At 39.9% G+C, this 15,605-nt stretch overlaps 2 protein-coding genes across 2 annotated transcripts; both read left to right on the forward strand.

Moving 5' to 3' along the window:
• The first annotated feature begins 170 nt into the window (after positions 1 to 170).
• LOC103719927 (actin-depolymerizing factor) lies at positions 171 to 5,143 on the forward strand. Its single transcript, XM_008809415.2, has 3 exons — positions 171 to 304; positions 1,393 to 1,658; positions 4,560 to 5,143. Exons 1-3 carry the CDS (start codon positions 290 to 292, stop codon positions 4,708 to 4,710), a joined length of 432 nt encoding a protein of 143 aa, XP_008807637.1. The 5' UTR covers positions 171 to 289; the 3' UTR covers positions 4,711 to 5,143.
• A 4,693-nt stretch (positions 5,144 to 9,836) lies between these two features.
• Positions 9,837 to 11,151, forward strand: LOC103719934 (phosphoenolpyruvate carboxylase kinase 1-like). The gene is made up of 2 exons (XM_039122547.1): positions 9,837 to 10,691; positions 10,908 to 11,151. The coding sequence occupies exons 1-2, from the start codon at positions 9,899 to 9,901 to the stop codon at positions 10,952 to 10,954; spliced, it is 840 nt and encodes a 279-aa protein (XP_038978475.1). The 5' UTR covers positions 9,837 to 9,898; the 3' UTR covers positions 10,955 to 11,151.
• Positions 11,152 to 15,605: the final 4,454 nt, after the last annotated feature.

A 15,605-nucleotide genomic window follows, 5' to 3' on the forward strand; every position in this document is an offset into this window, starting at 1 on the left:
TTCGCGTTCTCGCTACTCTACCTACCAGAAACGCGACGCGCCGCCCCCCACTGCCGCTGTTACTTTTTTTTCCTTTTCTTTCTTTAAAAAATTAGAGAAAAGAAAATATTCTTTTGCTTTGTTGTCCTTTTTTTATATTTTTTTTCTCGTTCACCTTTCCGACCAAATTAGACGGGCATTTAGTTCTCCCTCCTCCCCGTTCCTCAATCCATTCATTCATTCTTCTCTCTCTCTCTCTCTCTCTCTCTCTCTCTCTCTCTCTCTCTGCCTCTGAGATCGAGGAGGAGCCATGTCGTTCCGAATGGTATTTGCTTGCGCTACTCTTTCTTGTGGATTTTGTTTAGGGAATACTAGTTTTGAAATTGTTGCTTTAAGATTTCTTGATTTTTTTTTTTGAAACTTTGGCTAGATTCGTGGGAAAACAGTAGCATCTTATAGTGAATATCTTGATTCCTCCATGCTTGTGATGATCGGACTGCTCTCTCTTTCTGTTTTCACATGGAAATTGGGCAAATCTTGATGGATTTCTTGATCTCGTTTTAATTAGAGCAACGTTCGTTTCGTTGCCGTAGGATACACATTCTTCTTGTCGAACGAGGAACATCTTGATGAAGATCTTTGTGTGAGTCACTATACTAAATAAATACCGCATCTTTTAGAGTTTGTTTGTTTTTTTTTTTTCGCGTCTTATATGGCAGACCGTATTGTTGATACTGAATTCTCTGTGTCACTTCTTATAGCCTTTCATGATCCACAGCTTACGGTTGTAGATCATGTTATGAGGATCTTCTTTTCTTGAAGTTAGGATAGTATTTGGTTGGATATATTAATTCTTGAGGTCCGATTGATTCCTCATATCTAGACTCCTTTTCTAGAATATTTTCATTGATCAGAACGGATTGTATCTTATCATTGCGAATGCTTCAATTTAGGCTGATTTTGATAGAAATAGTGCCTGCCTTATGCTTATTGTGTTGCAGTGTAGTATATCTTTGTAAAAAAAAAATAGTTCTTTCTTCATTTTTATGGGGTAAAGTATTATTGATTATGTTGGATCTTTTTCCTAGTTCGCAGCATAACTTGGTAGAAAACTTTGATATTAAATAAGTGAATGTTGGTCCGTTTGAGTTCAGGCTTTTGTATGACTAATGTATTAATTTCAGTCTCCAGCTTTTACCTAGCGTCCTATAAATGAACTTGTTAAAATGGCAGATAATCAAAGGTTAGTTATTTGAGTTCTGGCTTTTCTGTAAGTAATATTACTTGTTTCAGAGTCTGGCTTTTATATTTGCATCTCATAAATGAACTTGTAGATATTTATGGGATGTCTTACGAATGATAAAGTTGATTATGAGGATTAACTGTTTGCCATGTATTGGGATTCATGTGCAGTCAAGTGCATCTTCTGGGATGGGAGTAGCTGACCACAGCAGGACTACATTTCTTGAACTGAAAAGGAAGAAAGTGCATCGTTATGTGATATTTAAGATTGATGAAAAGAAAAAGGAGGTGGTTGTTGAGAAGACAGGAGCTCCAGGGGAGAGCTATGATGATTTTGCTGCTGCACTGCCTGAGAATGATTGCCGATATGCCATCTACGACTTCGATTTTGTGACTGATGAGAATTGCCAGAAGAGCAAGATATTTTTTATTGCATGGTTAGTCTCTTTCTAGCTCCTAAATTATTATAACTTGGCAGTTTAGTTTCTATACAGTTACATCATTCTTCCAACATCTTGATATTCTGAATAACTTGGTAGAAGAGCAAGATATTCTCTTTCTAGCTCCTAAATTATTATAACTTGGCAGTTTAGTTTCTATACAGTTACATCATTCTGCCAACATCTTGATATTCTGAATAACTTGGTAGAAGAGCAAGATATTCTCTTTCTAGCTCCTAAATTATTATAACTTGGCAGTTTAGTTTCTATACAGTTACATCATTCTGCCAACATCTTGATATTCTTAATAACTTGGTAGAAGAGCAAGATATTCTCTTTCTAACTCCTAAATTATTATAACTTGGCAGTTTAGTTTCTATACAATTACGTCATTCTGACAACATCTTGATATTCTGAATGACATAACATTGTTTCTTTGGACGTTAATTATAGATAAGTGATTTAAAAAAGTAGTTAACTTTATCACTTGGTTTCAGTAACCTATGCGATTATGCTGCGTTCAAACTCTTGATTTCTATGAGTTAATTTGTTTTCTATTGCATATCAGCTTTTTTAATAGCGAACAAGATCATGATGAGGCTGTTGTGTAGATTATAAGGGGACATTTGGGAGGGGAGAAAACCTTGCGTATGATTGTTTTCCCCCTACTTGGTTCTATCAGGATTGTCCACAATTACTAGGTATCCTAGGGCTATCAGCATCAGCTCTAGCTATGTCTTACAGTGAAGAAATCCATGCCCCTTTTTGACTCAGTACATTAAGTCTTTATATATGTATGACTATCAGCATCAGCTCTAGCTATCTCTGAGAGCTATCTGGTGAAATCATCAAGCAAGTCCCTATCGTTTCCCTAATTTGTCCTCCCCCCCCCCCCCCCCCCCCCCCCCAATCCTCCTCTCCTCCTCCTCCCTCTTCATCTCTGAGAGCTTGACGCATTTAGCTATCTCAAAATGATGAGTGATTGCATACTCCCTCAAAGTATCTCTAAACTTATGAACATCTTCAAAAAAAGAACCAACTTCCATGGATCCACTCTCCACATTCTTCTCAAATGTCTCTACCTTATAGTTCTCCTCCTCTCTATCGCCTAAGCTCTCCAAAAAGGTTTTAGCTATCCTCTGAAGGCAGCTCAAAGGAATCGTGGCTCGATGCTTCCGACCTGCTGTCACAGAACTCGAATTTTATCAAACAATCCATCTCCAACATTTGACTTTTCCCTTGCCCCTTTCGACCTTCCTCTTGCTGCCATCCCCTTCCTAACCCTCCCATAACAAACCGTCCCCTGTGGACCTTTGTGTCTCTGCGCCAGCTTCGACTGATAGCTGGTAACCAACTGGCACTATGCTTTCTTCTGGCCTCTCCTGTTGTACTGGCTCACTGTGTTCAGCTGCCTGCTTTTCTTATGCTGGCCTGTGCTGTTGTTGTTCCATCTATTGTGCCGCACCTTGCTCTAGAGTGCAGTACATGTGAACAGCCTCCTGGAATTGCATACTTCAAACATATCCAACAACTCAAGGTCATCATTTATTTCAGTATATTCATCCTTCCCAAGTACTTTGTGTATTAGTTGCATGGGTGAAATTTGATTCAAGTTCCATCAAGTGGGCACATCAGCAGCACATTCACAGAGGTTCCGTCTATCAAGATCGATGAGAATCGTGCCTCTTCTGCTTGCTACATACTTAGGCTTATATATCTTGGCTCCTATTGTCCAGTAGCCACTACAGTGGACCCTGATATTGGACAAGTTTTCAGCCATCTAATTGACAGTGAATCATAATTGACAGCGAATCAATGTAAACGAGAACACCAAGTAAGAAGGCCATGTTCCTTTCTCTATGAAATTTGTAACTTTGCTCGATTCTCATGTGGTGAGTAGAATTCTATGTGGAGAGCGAGAGGAGAAGGGAGAGGGAGAAGAGGAGGAAAGAGGAGGAGAGGGAAAAGAAGATGAAGAGGGAGAAGGAGGAGAGGATGGGGGCGGCGATGGTGGTGGCCAGGGGGTCACTGGCGGGGGCTGTGTGGCCGTCTTAGGGAGAAAGGTTGGAGGAAGGGATGGGGCTAGGGTTAGGGCTTGGGGTGGGTTTTGTTCATGGGGGTGATGGTGATGACAGATCCAATCATCACCTAATTAGCTCAATGTTAGCTGACAAGGAGGCACTTCTAACGAATTATGTCCATGTCGGCTGACAAGTAAGCATCGCCGGCGAGCTCTGACCCCAATTGGGCAGAGAGTGGGCAACATTACAACAATCTGAAAAATGCAGAGTTGACATGACAGCAAGTGAACATGTAGTGGGGTATTTGCAAATTCATTCAAAATGGAGTGGGTTATTTTTTTCAGCCTAGAGTTTAACACATTGTACAATGTCTTGTGAAGTCTGCTAGATGAAGTTGCCCACATCCAAGGCACTCTAGGACATAAAAGCCTACTCCCTTTTGTATACCACATGCAAACCAAAGGTTTGCATAAAGTACATTCAAATCATATTATGTTCTTGCGTGCAAAACACTCCAAGTTCCTTTGGCTTGGACATTCTACGTATGCGTAATGCTTGCTTTCATCCTGTAGCAATGTACTAATATTTGAAAATATGATGAAAATAACCTTTTTTACACATATATTCAGTCAACATCGATGTTCTTCACATGTCGCAGTGGGTAACATAATTTTTATTTTTATTTTTATTTTTCTATAATCTCCTGCAGCTTTTCCTACAATCAAGTTGGAGATTGCAATACTATACATCACTCCATCCATCTAGAAAGAATTTTCTAGATTCAAGTTGTCATATATATCTGTGCGCGCGCACGCGCGCCTGTGTGTGTTGCTTTATCAATATATATTAAAAACACTTGTTTTCAACTGCTGAATAGGTCTCCTTCCATCTCCCGCATCCGTGCTAAGATGCTGTATGCCACATCTAAGGATCGATTTCGACAGGAGCTTGATGGAATCCATTATGAGATTCAGGCTACTGACCCCACAGAGATGGATTTGGATGTGCTCAGAGACCGTGCAAACTAAGTCTACCAAGTTGCACGAACTTTTGTCGCAACAACCAGCTTGATTTGGGCCTCCTGCCCTCAGGTGTGGTTGATCATGTGTATTGTCTGGTTCAATGCACAATTTGGTTATTTGAATAAATAGATCTCTACACCTGAAAAGGGCTGATGGAAGAGCTCCCTTGTTTAGTTAGATATCTTATATGTCCGAAGTGTGTGTTCCTCTATTTGAAAGATGCTTCTCAGTTAGTGGGCTTTGGTTGTGTTAAATGACTTCAGCTCACAAGTATCTGGAAACAATCTTGCCAACATGTCATGTTTGCTGTGTTGCTGTGATGGTGTTTGCTTATTAGCTTCTCTCTTTTCCTCCTTTTCACTTGAGGGTTATTATCATTTGCTTTGACACTATGTAATAGAAAATACAGGGCCGTTTCCCTGGTTGGTGGATTGATGCATATCATCTCTCTAGCAGCAATATCGTAGCTGTTTGTTGGAAAAATGATATGCTATTCTATGCTACAGGATTCTAGTTGCACATCCAGGCAAATTGATCATCTGGATGTTTAACCTTGTTGTTGATCATCTGCTAAAACATTTAGAGGAGGATATTGCAATTGTATCATGGTTCATCAAGCAAATCAGGTTCGAGAACTGGTTTGCCATTTAAGATGCTGTCATATTCTTTGTTGCTAATAGAGACAAAAATTCCATATCTATCTTGCATAGCATCTCATTGTGCCAAGATATAAGAACCATCTACCTCAGATTGGGTTCCAAACAAATTCTTGTGATATCCAAAAAGAGCATCAGCAGTCTGCTTTTCTTCGAAGATAGTCCTGTCATCTACTTCAATAACCTGAATCCAATTTATCCTTCTTCCACCATTAGCTAATTTATGAAAATACTCAGCATTTGTCCCCAAGATGCAACCAATTTAGTCTTGATCTTTGTTTCTACAACACTTCACCTGTGCAGATCTTCAAGAGTGATTCCTTATCTGAACACCTTTCTCTGACTTCGTCCACTGAAAGCATTCCTTGGTCCTCTATAGAATCAATTCCACGAACAATCCTCTGCAGTTCCTCCTTGCTTCTTTTAAAATTAAAAATCTTCAAACCTTCAATTTTTTGACTTCTCTTTAACAAACCTTAAACTTCTTGGTCATCAATGCATATGATTAGAGAATTAGAAGAGATCCATGTTATATAAATAAAACAAATATTATTATGTATATATGTATGTACAAGACATGCATGCATGTGTACATGCATACATTAAGATATGAATATAAGTATACATGCATGTATTTATATATGCTTATGTAGGTTCGAGTCAGGTTCGGTCTGAAAACTTCAAAAATAAACCCAACCTGAAAGCTTCAATGGGTCTGATTTTGGATCCCCACCTGACCTATTCATCATTAGATGTGATTCATGTATTGGGTTTGCCGGTTGGAGTTATAGCCCTAGAGCAATGGTGAATTTGCCCGGATACTATGAGAAGGTATGATGCAAACATAGAGATTTGGGAGATAGAGACGAAGCTTTGGAATTGCATTGCTTGAGGAAAGTCTGGTTCCCTTGATCGGGAAGTGTTGACTTCTTAAGTGAGGTGAGTTTTAATTAAAAAAAATAAATTTTCTTATTCTTTACACTTTAGTTATTTTAAATGCTTTAAAATATTTTTTTGTGTAACGACTCTTTCAGGAGAGTTATGACTCTTTGAAAAAAACATTGATTTCTGAAATGATACGTTTCTTTGGTTTTTCGGATAGAGTCTATAAATAGACTCCTCCGAAATTAATTCAAAATTAATTTGATCTATTTCTTTCTCAAAGGCATTCTATCTCTCGAAAGTTTTTTCTACAGGCTGATAGTTTTTTTATCCTTCAATTTTTTGCTTTATATCTTTTTTATTTTCTAGGTATCTAAAAGAGTTGGTCGGATCACGCCTCCCTAGTGATTGTATTTGTTAGAGGAAGATCAGGTTGAGCCGGGTTGTTGTACCATGGGGATGAGATCACGACAATCCTGCATCAAATCATATTTTTAGGGCAGTGTAGATCACACGCCTCGATTCAAACAAACTTTTTTAATCTTTTAATTTTATTCTAGTAGATTAATCGTTTATAATAATTTTATAAAATAAAGATATGGCAATTCTTAGATAAGTAATTTTTAACATTTTGAGTTGAGCATTGGAGCCATTTTAGTACTTTTAACTCTACATCAACCATCCGTTAGCGGTTATTTTAGCACTTCTATGTCACAACTTAGCCAAATTTTGTGTCCAATTCGACACTTATACAGTACCGTGATCAATCAAATTTTGCATAGTTATATATATATATATATATATCCAAGTAGCTTGACAACTTCAATTTTTATATTTAACACTTTCATTCTCATATGGGTCAGTCCACTGCAGAATCAATTTTTGCATTCATTTCAGTAATTAACTGTTTTTTTTTTTTTGTGATCCAGTAACTGGCTTTCAATACGAACATAGACGCTTTATTTACCGTGCAAGTCCAGTATAAATTATAAAACCAAATTTTGCGTCAGTGACCGAAATACAGACCTGCCCAATTAGCTTTGGGAGAGCCCCCTGAGAGCCATTACTGTCTCTGTTTTAAAATGACACCGTACTGTCTCAGTTCTCTCATATCCGACGTATTTCCAGCATTTCTCCGAACGTAAGCATTCCTCTTTTAGATAGGAAAGCTATTACCTTTTTTTCCTTGCTTTTGTTTTTTCCCGGAGACAGAGCAATTGCTCATTAATAAGGTCAGTCAGAGATCGCAGACAAAGAAGAAATAATGGTCAGATGCTATCAACAGGTTCCTTGTCTAAATTGGCGTCTCCATAAATCTGTCCTGATTAGTGGAATATCCTCGTCTCAGATCGACACTTCAACCCAAATCATCCAGCTTCAAGTCCTCACGTTTGCCCCCGAGCGTGCCATGAGGGGACCCGAACCCGAATGCAGCGACAAATCTGCCACCAAGGCAGAACGGCCATCACAAGTCGTTGACGGCTTCCGTGTTTCAATTTACGTTTATCATATTAGTGTCCCACGTAGCAAAGATCTCCCTCTCATCCGCGTCGAGTTTTTGCATGCACCCTCAGCCCTGACGTTAGGGATGACGATGTCCAGAATCCAGTCACAAATCACCAAGACAGAAGAAGCGACCAAAATATTTTAGAGACCGATGTTAATCCACTTGACCAAGCAGATCATGTCATTGTGCTGCTACAACCGATATAAATTATGAATGAATAAGCATAAACAGATCGATGCATGCTTCTCTCATCGATCACATGAAAAGGATTGCGGCGTAGGGGATCTTGAATCTAGCTAGCTGCTGTTTAATTTGCAGCAGAGATGTGACGTGGAGGAGGTTAGCTGCCTCTAATTACTTCTTTGTCGCTATAACTGTTTGTTAATTAGATCCCTGTCTTGCCTCTGCAATAAAACATCAAAACAATACTGGTGGCGCATTTGATGTTTACGTTTAGATTGTTTTTGTTTTTTTTTTGTATATATAATATATATCAATTTGTCCGCAATTGCAAGCTAGACTTGGCATGCAGCATGGCGCCTTTCGGTGATATTATATTAGCAGCACCGAAAATCTGATGTCAGATTTGTGTAGACGTGACAACCGGTGCGATGATCCAGACCTGGACTCAAAAAGCACGAAGGCTAGCTTGACATTATTTTTAGCAAAATGAGTCGCTTAAAAACAACAAAATATATAGGGCGACGTTTCAATTCAAGGAACCCCTCAAAAAAGAAAGAAGAAGAAAGAAAAAATCACGGGATTGGATCCAAACATCAACAAGGTAGACGATAAAATTCGGCAACCCAAGACAAGAATTGCAGCAACGGAGAACCTATATTGCTCGATCGGCATCACGCTCGCCATGATCTCTGCGTGTTTTGCTCTATGCATGCAAGCATCAAAAAGAATCCCAAAATTCCTTGAAGCCATATCGTGAGGCCTTGATATTACGGCCCGAAGGTTGACCATCATTTACCAATTTTCTTCTAAAAATTAACTTGCTCGATATTACTTAGCCTCATGGTATTCAAGCTAGTTTTTCTCATTCTCGTTGGATTCCAAGGACGCTCCCTCATGATTCTTATCAACGCAAAAGGTCTCATATTCCATAAATAGACGCTCGTATACTCCAGTAGTTTTTCATCACCCGATGGAATTAATTATCTTCCCTTGAGGGGAGTGCATGCTATTTCAATATGCTTGCCCTCTAAATTCTTTTGTGCCGCGCGGTGGATTTTGCACGAAAACTCTAGTGGAATCCTCCTTGGTGGAGTGCTTCCGTGCTTCGTCGGTCATGGAGCATTAATTTAAAGGGCATCAGCTAGTGGAGTCCTTGGCAGCAACGACGCAAACTTCGTCATGGAGCATTTTAAACTTTTTCTCTAGAAGCCAATGGAGTCAATCCTCTACTTAATTTTTTCCTTTGCTCTCGAAAAATCACCTAGGAGGTAGAAAGTCTATTTCTAAACTTTACCAGGCAGTGGACTGAAACAGATCGAAGATGCTCACACATACGCACATGTTTCCTTCTCAGCTTGCCAACCTTCACGCCCGCAAGTTGCACCTACAGCATCTCCGCACTCGTTGTATCCGAGGGCCCAACCTTCCGGCCCGAAAGTTTTCTCCCACCAGAGGTTTAAAAAATAAAAGAAAAGAAAAACCTGCGGCATCTTTGACCTTACCTTATGGCCGGAAGTTTTCTCTAAAAACCAGCAAATAAGAAGAAGAGAAACACAGCCTTACGACCAGAATCCAGCCAATTCCCCATCCTTGTCACACGTGGACATGCGTCCAAAGTGGTAAAAGCGAAAGAGGATGGAAAGTTCCCATTCGGAAATCACAGCTCCAAAGTGGCACCAAGATCACCAGGAGATCGAAGCCACCACCGGCTGCCTTGCCCCGCAAGTATAACGCCCTCCCATCACGAAATAGACGCATCAGCAGCCGTCGGAGCAAGACATACTTGACCGTCAGATGGCAGGCGCGGTCAAAACCATCGGATGCCACGACGACCGAATATTCCCAGCGGGAACCCCTTTTAGGCGGCTTCCCCTCGCTCCGTTCCATTATATATAACAGCATGCGTAGAAATCACAAGCAAGAGCCAAGAAGATATTAGGGGAGAGAAAGAGAGCAGGAGCCGCCCATGAAGGAGGGTTTGAGGCTGGACTACGAGATCGGCCCAGAGATCGGACGGGGGAGATTCGGCACGGTAAGCCGCTGCTCCTCTCTGGCCTCCGGTGAGGAGTTCGCCGTGAAATCTGTCGACAAGGCCCTCCTCTCCGACCCCCTCGACCGCGACCTCGCCCTCCGGGAGGCCAAGATCCACCAGCTCGCCGCCGCAGGGAATCCCCACGCCGTCCAGATGCACGCCGCCTACGAGGACGCCGACTCCCTCCACCTCGTCCTCGACCTCTGCCCGGGGCCCGACCTGTTCGCCCTCATCTCCGGCCGCGCCCCGCTCCCCGAGCCCGAGGCCGCTGCGGTGATGCTCCCGCTGATGGAGGCGATCGCCGCGTGCCACCGGCGGGGGATCGCCCACCGCGACGTGAAGCCGGAGAACGTGCTCTTCGACGGCCGGGGAGAGCTGAAGCTGGCGGACTTCGGGTCGGCGGAGTGGTTCGATGAAGGAGGGCGGCGGCGGGCGATGACGGGGCTGGTGGGGACGCCGTACTATGTGGCGCCGGAGGTGGTGGCGGGGCGGGAGTACGGGGAGAAGGTGGACGTGTGGAGCTGCGGGGTGATCCTGTACATGATGCTGGGCGGGATGGCGCCCTTCTACGGGGAGTCGGCGGTCGAGATCTTGGAGGCGGTGCTCCGGGGGAACCTCCGCTTTCCTCCGCGGATATTCCGGGGCGTGTCGCCGGCGGCCAAGGACCTCATAAGGAAGATGCTCTGCAAGGACGGCTCCAGGAGATTGTCCGCCGACCAAGTCCTAAGTAACTAACTAACTGCTCCCCTTGTCCTCCCCATGCTTTTTATTTAATTAATTTGTTAGCTCGGTTTCTTCTTCCTTCAACTATGATTCTGGTTTTTATTTCTCTCCGTTTTATTTTTCCCTCCCTAGTTCTCCGCTTTTTCTTTTCTTTCATGAAAAAATAAATCATTTTAAAAGGAAACTCTAATTTATTTGGCGTGTTTTTTGGGTTATGCAGGGCATCCGTGGATGTCAACTCGAGGAGAGCCGGCATCGGAGGACTGAGAGATGTAGCAGCATCCAATTTTCTCGTTCGTTCTCTCCTTAAATTTCCGGCTCTTGTAGATAATGATAACTGTAAAGATACGGCAAGAGACAGATTTTACGAAAAGTATATATATTTACTTTTAGTATTTAGTATTCTCCATTATTGTAATATGTACATCAATATATATACAGCCTAACATTAACAATGTGGCTAGCAACGGAAGTGCATCATGGCAAATAAAAAAATATCAATTATATTTGAATTAGTATATTAATACGATGGTAAATATGCTTAATATTTTTTCTTTTTTAAATTCAAGATGGTAAAGTAGAACCCATTTTGTATTTAGAAATTAGATCCCGAATATGTTCAGAAAAATATAGTTTAATGAAAATGTCTTTGAGCCGAGCAACTAAGATGATTGAAAAGAACCATACTATACCATGAATAATGTGATGGCATACAAAATGGCAACTATTTTGGATATGTTTAGTGCACTCATGAAAAACATTGTTATGAGTAATTTATATAGCACCGTAGTCGGTACAACGAAAAACTGTAGCATTGGAGTATTTTCCTTCTATTTCTAGCTCTCAAGCTTCTTAGTAGTATCTGTAATAGCACGGTACTCGGCATCATTATACTGTTTGCTTTTTGTTTTGCCAAAATATGAGAGAATCTCCCGAGAAGAAATAATAGCTAGTGCTGGAATGTCTCTCAATGGGATCACCCATCTAATCAACATTTAGAGTAGGAATATAAGCCAAGAGATGAGTTTGCAGAAGACTAAAGACCATGAAATAACATATTCCTAATATGACAAAGAATGTGGAGCGCAACTACATAGTGAGTAGTGCATAAAGTAGATAAAAATTTGCTAACCATATGAACAGCATGTGTAATGTCGCAACGGGTGATAGTCAAATAAACTAAACTCTTAACTAATAGCCGATATAGAGTAGCATCACCGAGTGGTGTACAATCAAGGGGACTAAGTTTAGCATTAGGCTCAAGAGGAGTGGAAGTAGTTTTATTATCAATTAGACCATCTCTAGAATACAAATTAGAAGCATATTTAGCCTGGAAATCATAATATCCATCAGGGCCGGAGACCTTAAGATCGAGAAAATAACAAAGAGGATCAAGATCTTCCATTTCAAAATATTGATTGAGAAACTGTTTAAGATCAGAAATATCGGCAAGATCATCATCCGTGATAATTATATCATCCATGTATAGCAGTAAAAGAACAATCCTTAAACTTGTTTGACGAATAAAGAGGGCAAAATCATGCAGACTAGAAAGGAAGCCAATCTAACTAATAGTAGTACCGAAATTAGTAAACTATGTTTATGGAGCTTGCTTGAGACCACAAAAAGCTCTCGAAAGTCGGCAGACTTTGTTTAGAAGACGATCAAGACCAAGAGGAGGCTGTATCTATGCCCCTTCAGTCAGATCGTCATTTAAAAAGGCATTTTTTTACATGCATTTGATAGAATCCTCATTGCCGTACAATTGCTATGGCTAGCAATATCCAAACAAAAGTTAAACGAGCAACTAGTCCAAAGGGCTCCTCATACTCAATATCATATTCTTGTATAAAGCCTTTTGCTATAGGATAGCAGTCATATCAGGAGGTAGTCAACTAGATCCCATGCATGTATGAGTTTTGTCCATGAATTGCCATTCTTTTGCCATTATTTGCTGCCAAATAAGATTAGTGCTAGCCTTATCATAAGATTGAGGCTCATGTAAGGAAATAAGGATGGAAAAATAATGATAATCATTAAGACAAACAGATGGTTCTCTTACTTGAGCTGAGTGTCGTAGTGGTGGAGGGGAAGAGATAGAGGAGGAGGGATCATCGTCAGGATCATCCGATAAAGTTAACATCTCAAGACAAGCTATAGGAGTGACATGAATGAGCTCACTAGCAGAACTGCCAGCAAAATCTTTGGGAAACAACTCAACAGAAGGATTAGTAAAAAATTGAAGATTAGATGTAGAAGTGTGGAACTGTGATATGGTAGAGAACATCTTATGTTCCCCAAAAAGACATGACGAGAGATACGAAGTTGAGAGGAAATATGATCCCAATATCTGTACCTTTTGTGCTCAATTCCATGCACAAGGAAACAATATAACCATGTACAAGGTTCTAGTTTGGTGTGTTCATGGGGTTGAAGAACAAAATATACACAGCCGACCACTTTAAGGGTACTATAGTCAATAGGGATAGTGAAGGAAGGCGATTAATTGTGTAAACAATAGTAAGAGATGCTTCATCCTAAAAGTGTTCATGACAATAAGAGGAAATGAGCATGAGACAAACAGTCTCCAAGATATGCCTATATTTATGTCCAATATGCTCATTCTATTAAGATGTTCTTAGGCAAGAATGTTGAGGAATAGTGCCTTGCTAATAGAAGAAGTTAAGAAATTTTGTTTCCCTATACTCCGTGACATTATCTAAATAAAATACTTTAATATGATAAGAGAACTGAGTTTTAACCATTTGAGTAAAATTTAGACAACTCAATTCTATGATGCATGAGATATAACCATGTAAAATGAGAGTAATCATCAACAAATATCCCAAAAATATTTTGACTCTCCCATAGTAGCATAGGGTGATGGTCCCTAGACATCAGAATGAACCAAATCAAATAGTGCAAAAGAAATAGAATCACTATTATTAAAGGATAATTTGTTTAGCAAGTGGCAAGATAAATAATTAAAATTTTCATTCTAAACAGAACTTAACAGGCTATTGGAGACTAAGGTATGCAATTTATTTAAAAAAAATATGATTTAAATGAGAGTACCAAACACTCAAAGATGAACTCAATGAGGTAGAGGCAACTGATTAAGAAGGAAGTTGAGGAAACCCAAGAAAGAATGTGGAGATTGATGAGATTTAACATGCATCCTGTCCTATGACTGGACCCAAGAAACTATTCTATATCTTGCACATAACAATTATTACCAAAGAAATGGACATCAAGGCTAAGTTCACATAATTGACTACAGAAATAAGATTTAAAGTAAGTTTAGAAATCGAATAAGTGTTAGGTAGAGATAATAAAGAGGTATAAACATGACCTATATATGACTATAAACCATCTGCAGCATGAATAGATGGTGCAAGAGGATGAAGAGTTTTTAATTAAAATAGAGTACCATTTGAAGTCATGTGCATGCAACATGTAGAATCAAAATACCAAGAATTACCTGAAATAAAAAATAAAGCATTTGCAAAAGTGCTAGCTTTAGATAAAACTTGTTTGATTGGATTTTTGAGATCATTGACAAATAGGTTACTGATTGAGGTTGGAAGAATAATTATGAGTATCAAAAACTTCAACAATAGCGGTAGTAGAACGAGAAGCGGGTTGTGACTAATCACCAGATTTAGATTGAGAATCTCTAGATCAATTAGATTTAGTTTGATTATTTGGATTTTGTGAACAGTCATCAAGGTAGTGGCCAATCTTTTTGACAAATTTTACATATTCCTTTTGGATGGTTGACCGTGTAGTGCCTAGGCTTGTGACAATAGTTACAGACTATAGGCTTGAGAAAGTGTAGCGAGAACAACCTTAGTGTGCTTGGGTTTGAGTAAGCCCAATCTTGTTTCTTCAAAGACAAGTTCAAACAAATATAGACTCAAGAGATGGAAAGGTACCATGATAAAGAAGTGATACTCTTATTGGTTCAAAATTATCTCGAAGACCCATAAAAAACTATATCGGGTACATTTGATCTCTATAGGAAGCAAATTTCTTGGCATCACTTTCATTGTCCCACTGAGACTCAGACTGGGTCAATTGATCCTATCCAGGATGCATCTAAGAAAGGAACTCATGGATAAATTGCCCGGGTACTTGCTTCATGCGATGTAAGTTAAACAACAGTTGATACTGATAGATGATATCCGAGGTCCAACATCATTTGGCCAAGAAATTCCAAATCTCCTTTTGCTGTTCCAAATCGACCAAACTAAAAATGAATAGAAAGAATCGAAGCATTCATAAACCATGCATTAATCTAGTGATTTTTACCCTCCCAGTCCTTAAGCCGATTATACCATTCTTCTTCATCCTTATCTGATTTTTGAGTGGGTTTATGAATATCTCCAGTAACAAACTACCAAAGTTTGCGGCGTTTAAGAAACTAGACATCTTCCGTAACCCAAGAAATATAGTTGCATCTATCCAAAACAGTAGAAATTAAGTAAAGAGGCATCAAACGTGTCCATAATTGCCAGTTTGCGATGATGAACTGATGAAAATACATGAGGTAGATGCCCAAAAAAACTAAATATAGAAGCAAAATTTGGTCAAACAGAGGCCAAAAACACAAAGAGCACATCTGAAAATATGGACAACCAGTTTGAATTGACAAGAATGGCTAAGCTGGATGGTTAAAAAAATTAGTCTGGTCTGGTCAACGTCATATCCTCCCACCCCCCGCCCCTCCTTCCTCCTAACAGTACGAGAATGCGCGAAGTAGGATAAAAAAACTGAATCAATTAATCCACGAAACCATCAGATGCAAAGAATGAAGTATGGAACCATCAAAACAGACAGAAATGCACGCTTCCCATCCTTCCCTTCCCTTCTCCAATCTAATTTTATCGGTTGAAAGATGAATGGGATTTGGAATCGG

The sequence above is a fragment of the Phoenix dactylifera genome, unplaced genomic scaffold (assembly GCF_009389715.1).
Source record: "Phoenix dactylifera cultivar Barhee BC4 unplaced genomic scaffold, palm_55x_up_171113_PBpolish2nd_filt_p 001569F, whole genome shotgun sequence".
Classification (NCBI taxonomy): Eukaryota; Viridiplantae; Streptophyta; class Magnoliopsida; order Arecales; family Arecaceae; genus Phoenix; species Phoenix dactylifera.

Coding starts and splice junctions, on each gene's coding strand:
- LOC103719927 (XM_008809415.2), top strand. Junction 1,659..4,559: donor AAGATATTTTTTATTGCATG/GTTAGTCTCTTT, acceptor ACTGCTGAATAG/GTCTCCTTCCATCTCCCGCA.
- LOC103719934 (XM_039122547.1), top strand. CDS start 9,899: ATGAAGGAGGGTTTGAGGCTGGACTACGAGATCGGCCCAGAGATCGGA. Junction 10,692..10,907: donor GTCCGCCGACCAAGTCCTAA/GTAACTAACTAA, acceptor TGGGTTATGCAG/GGCATCCGTGGATGTCAACT.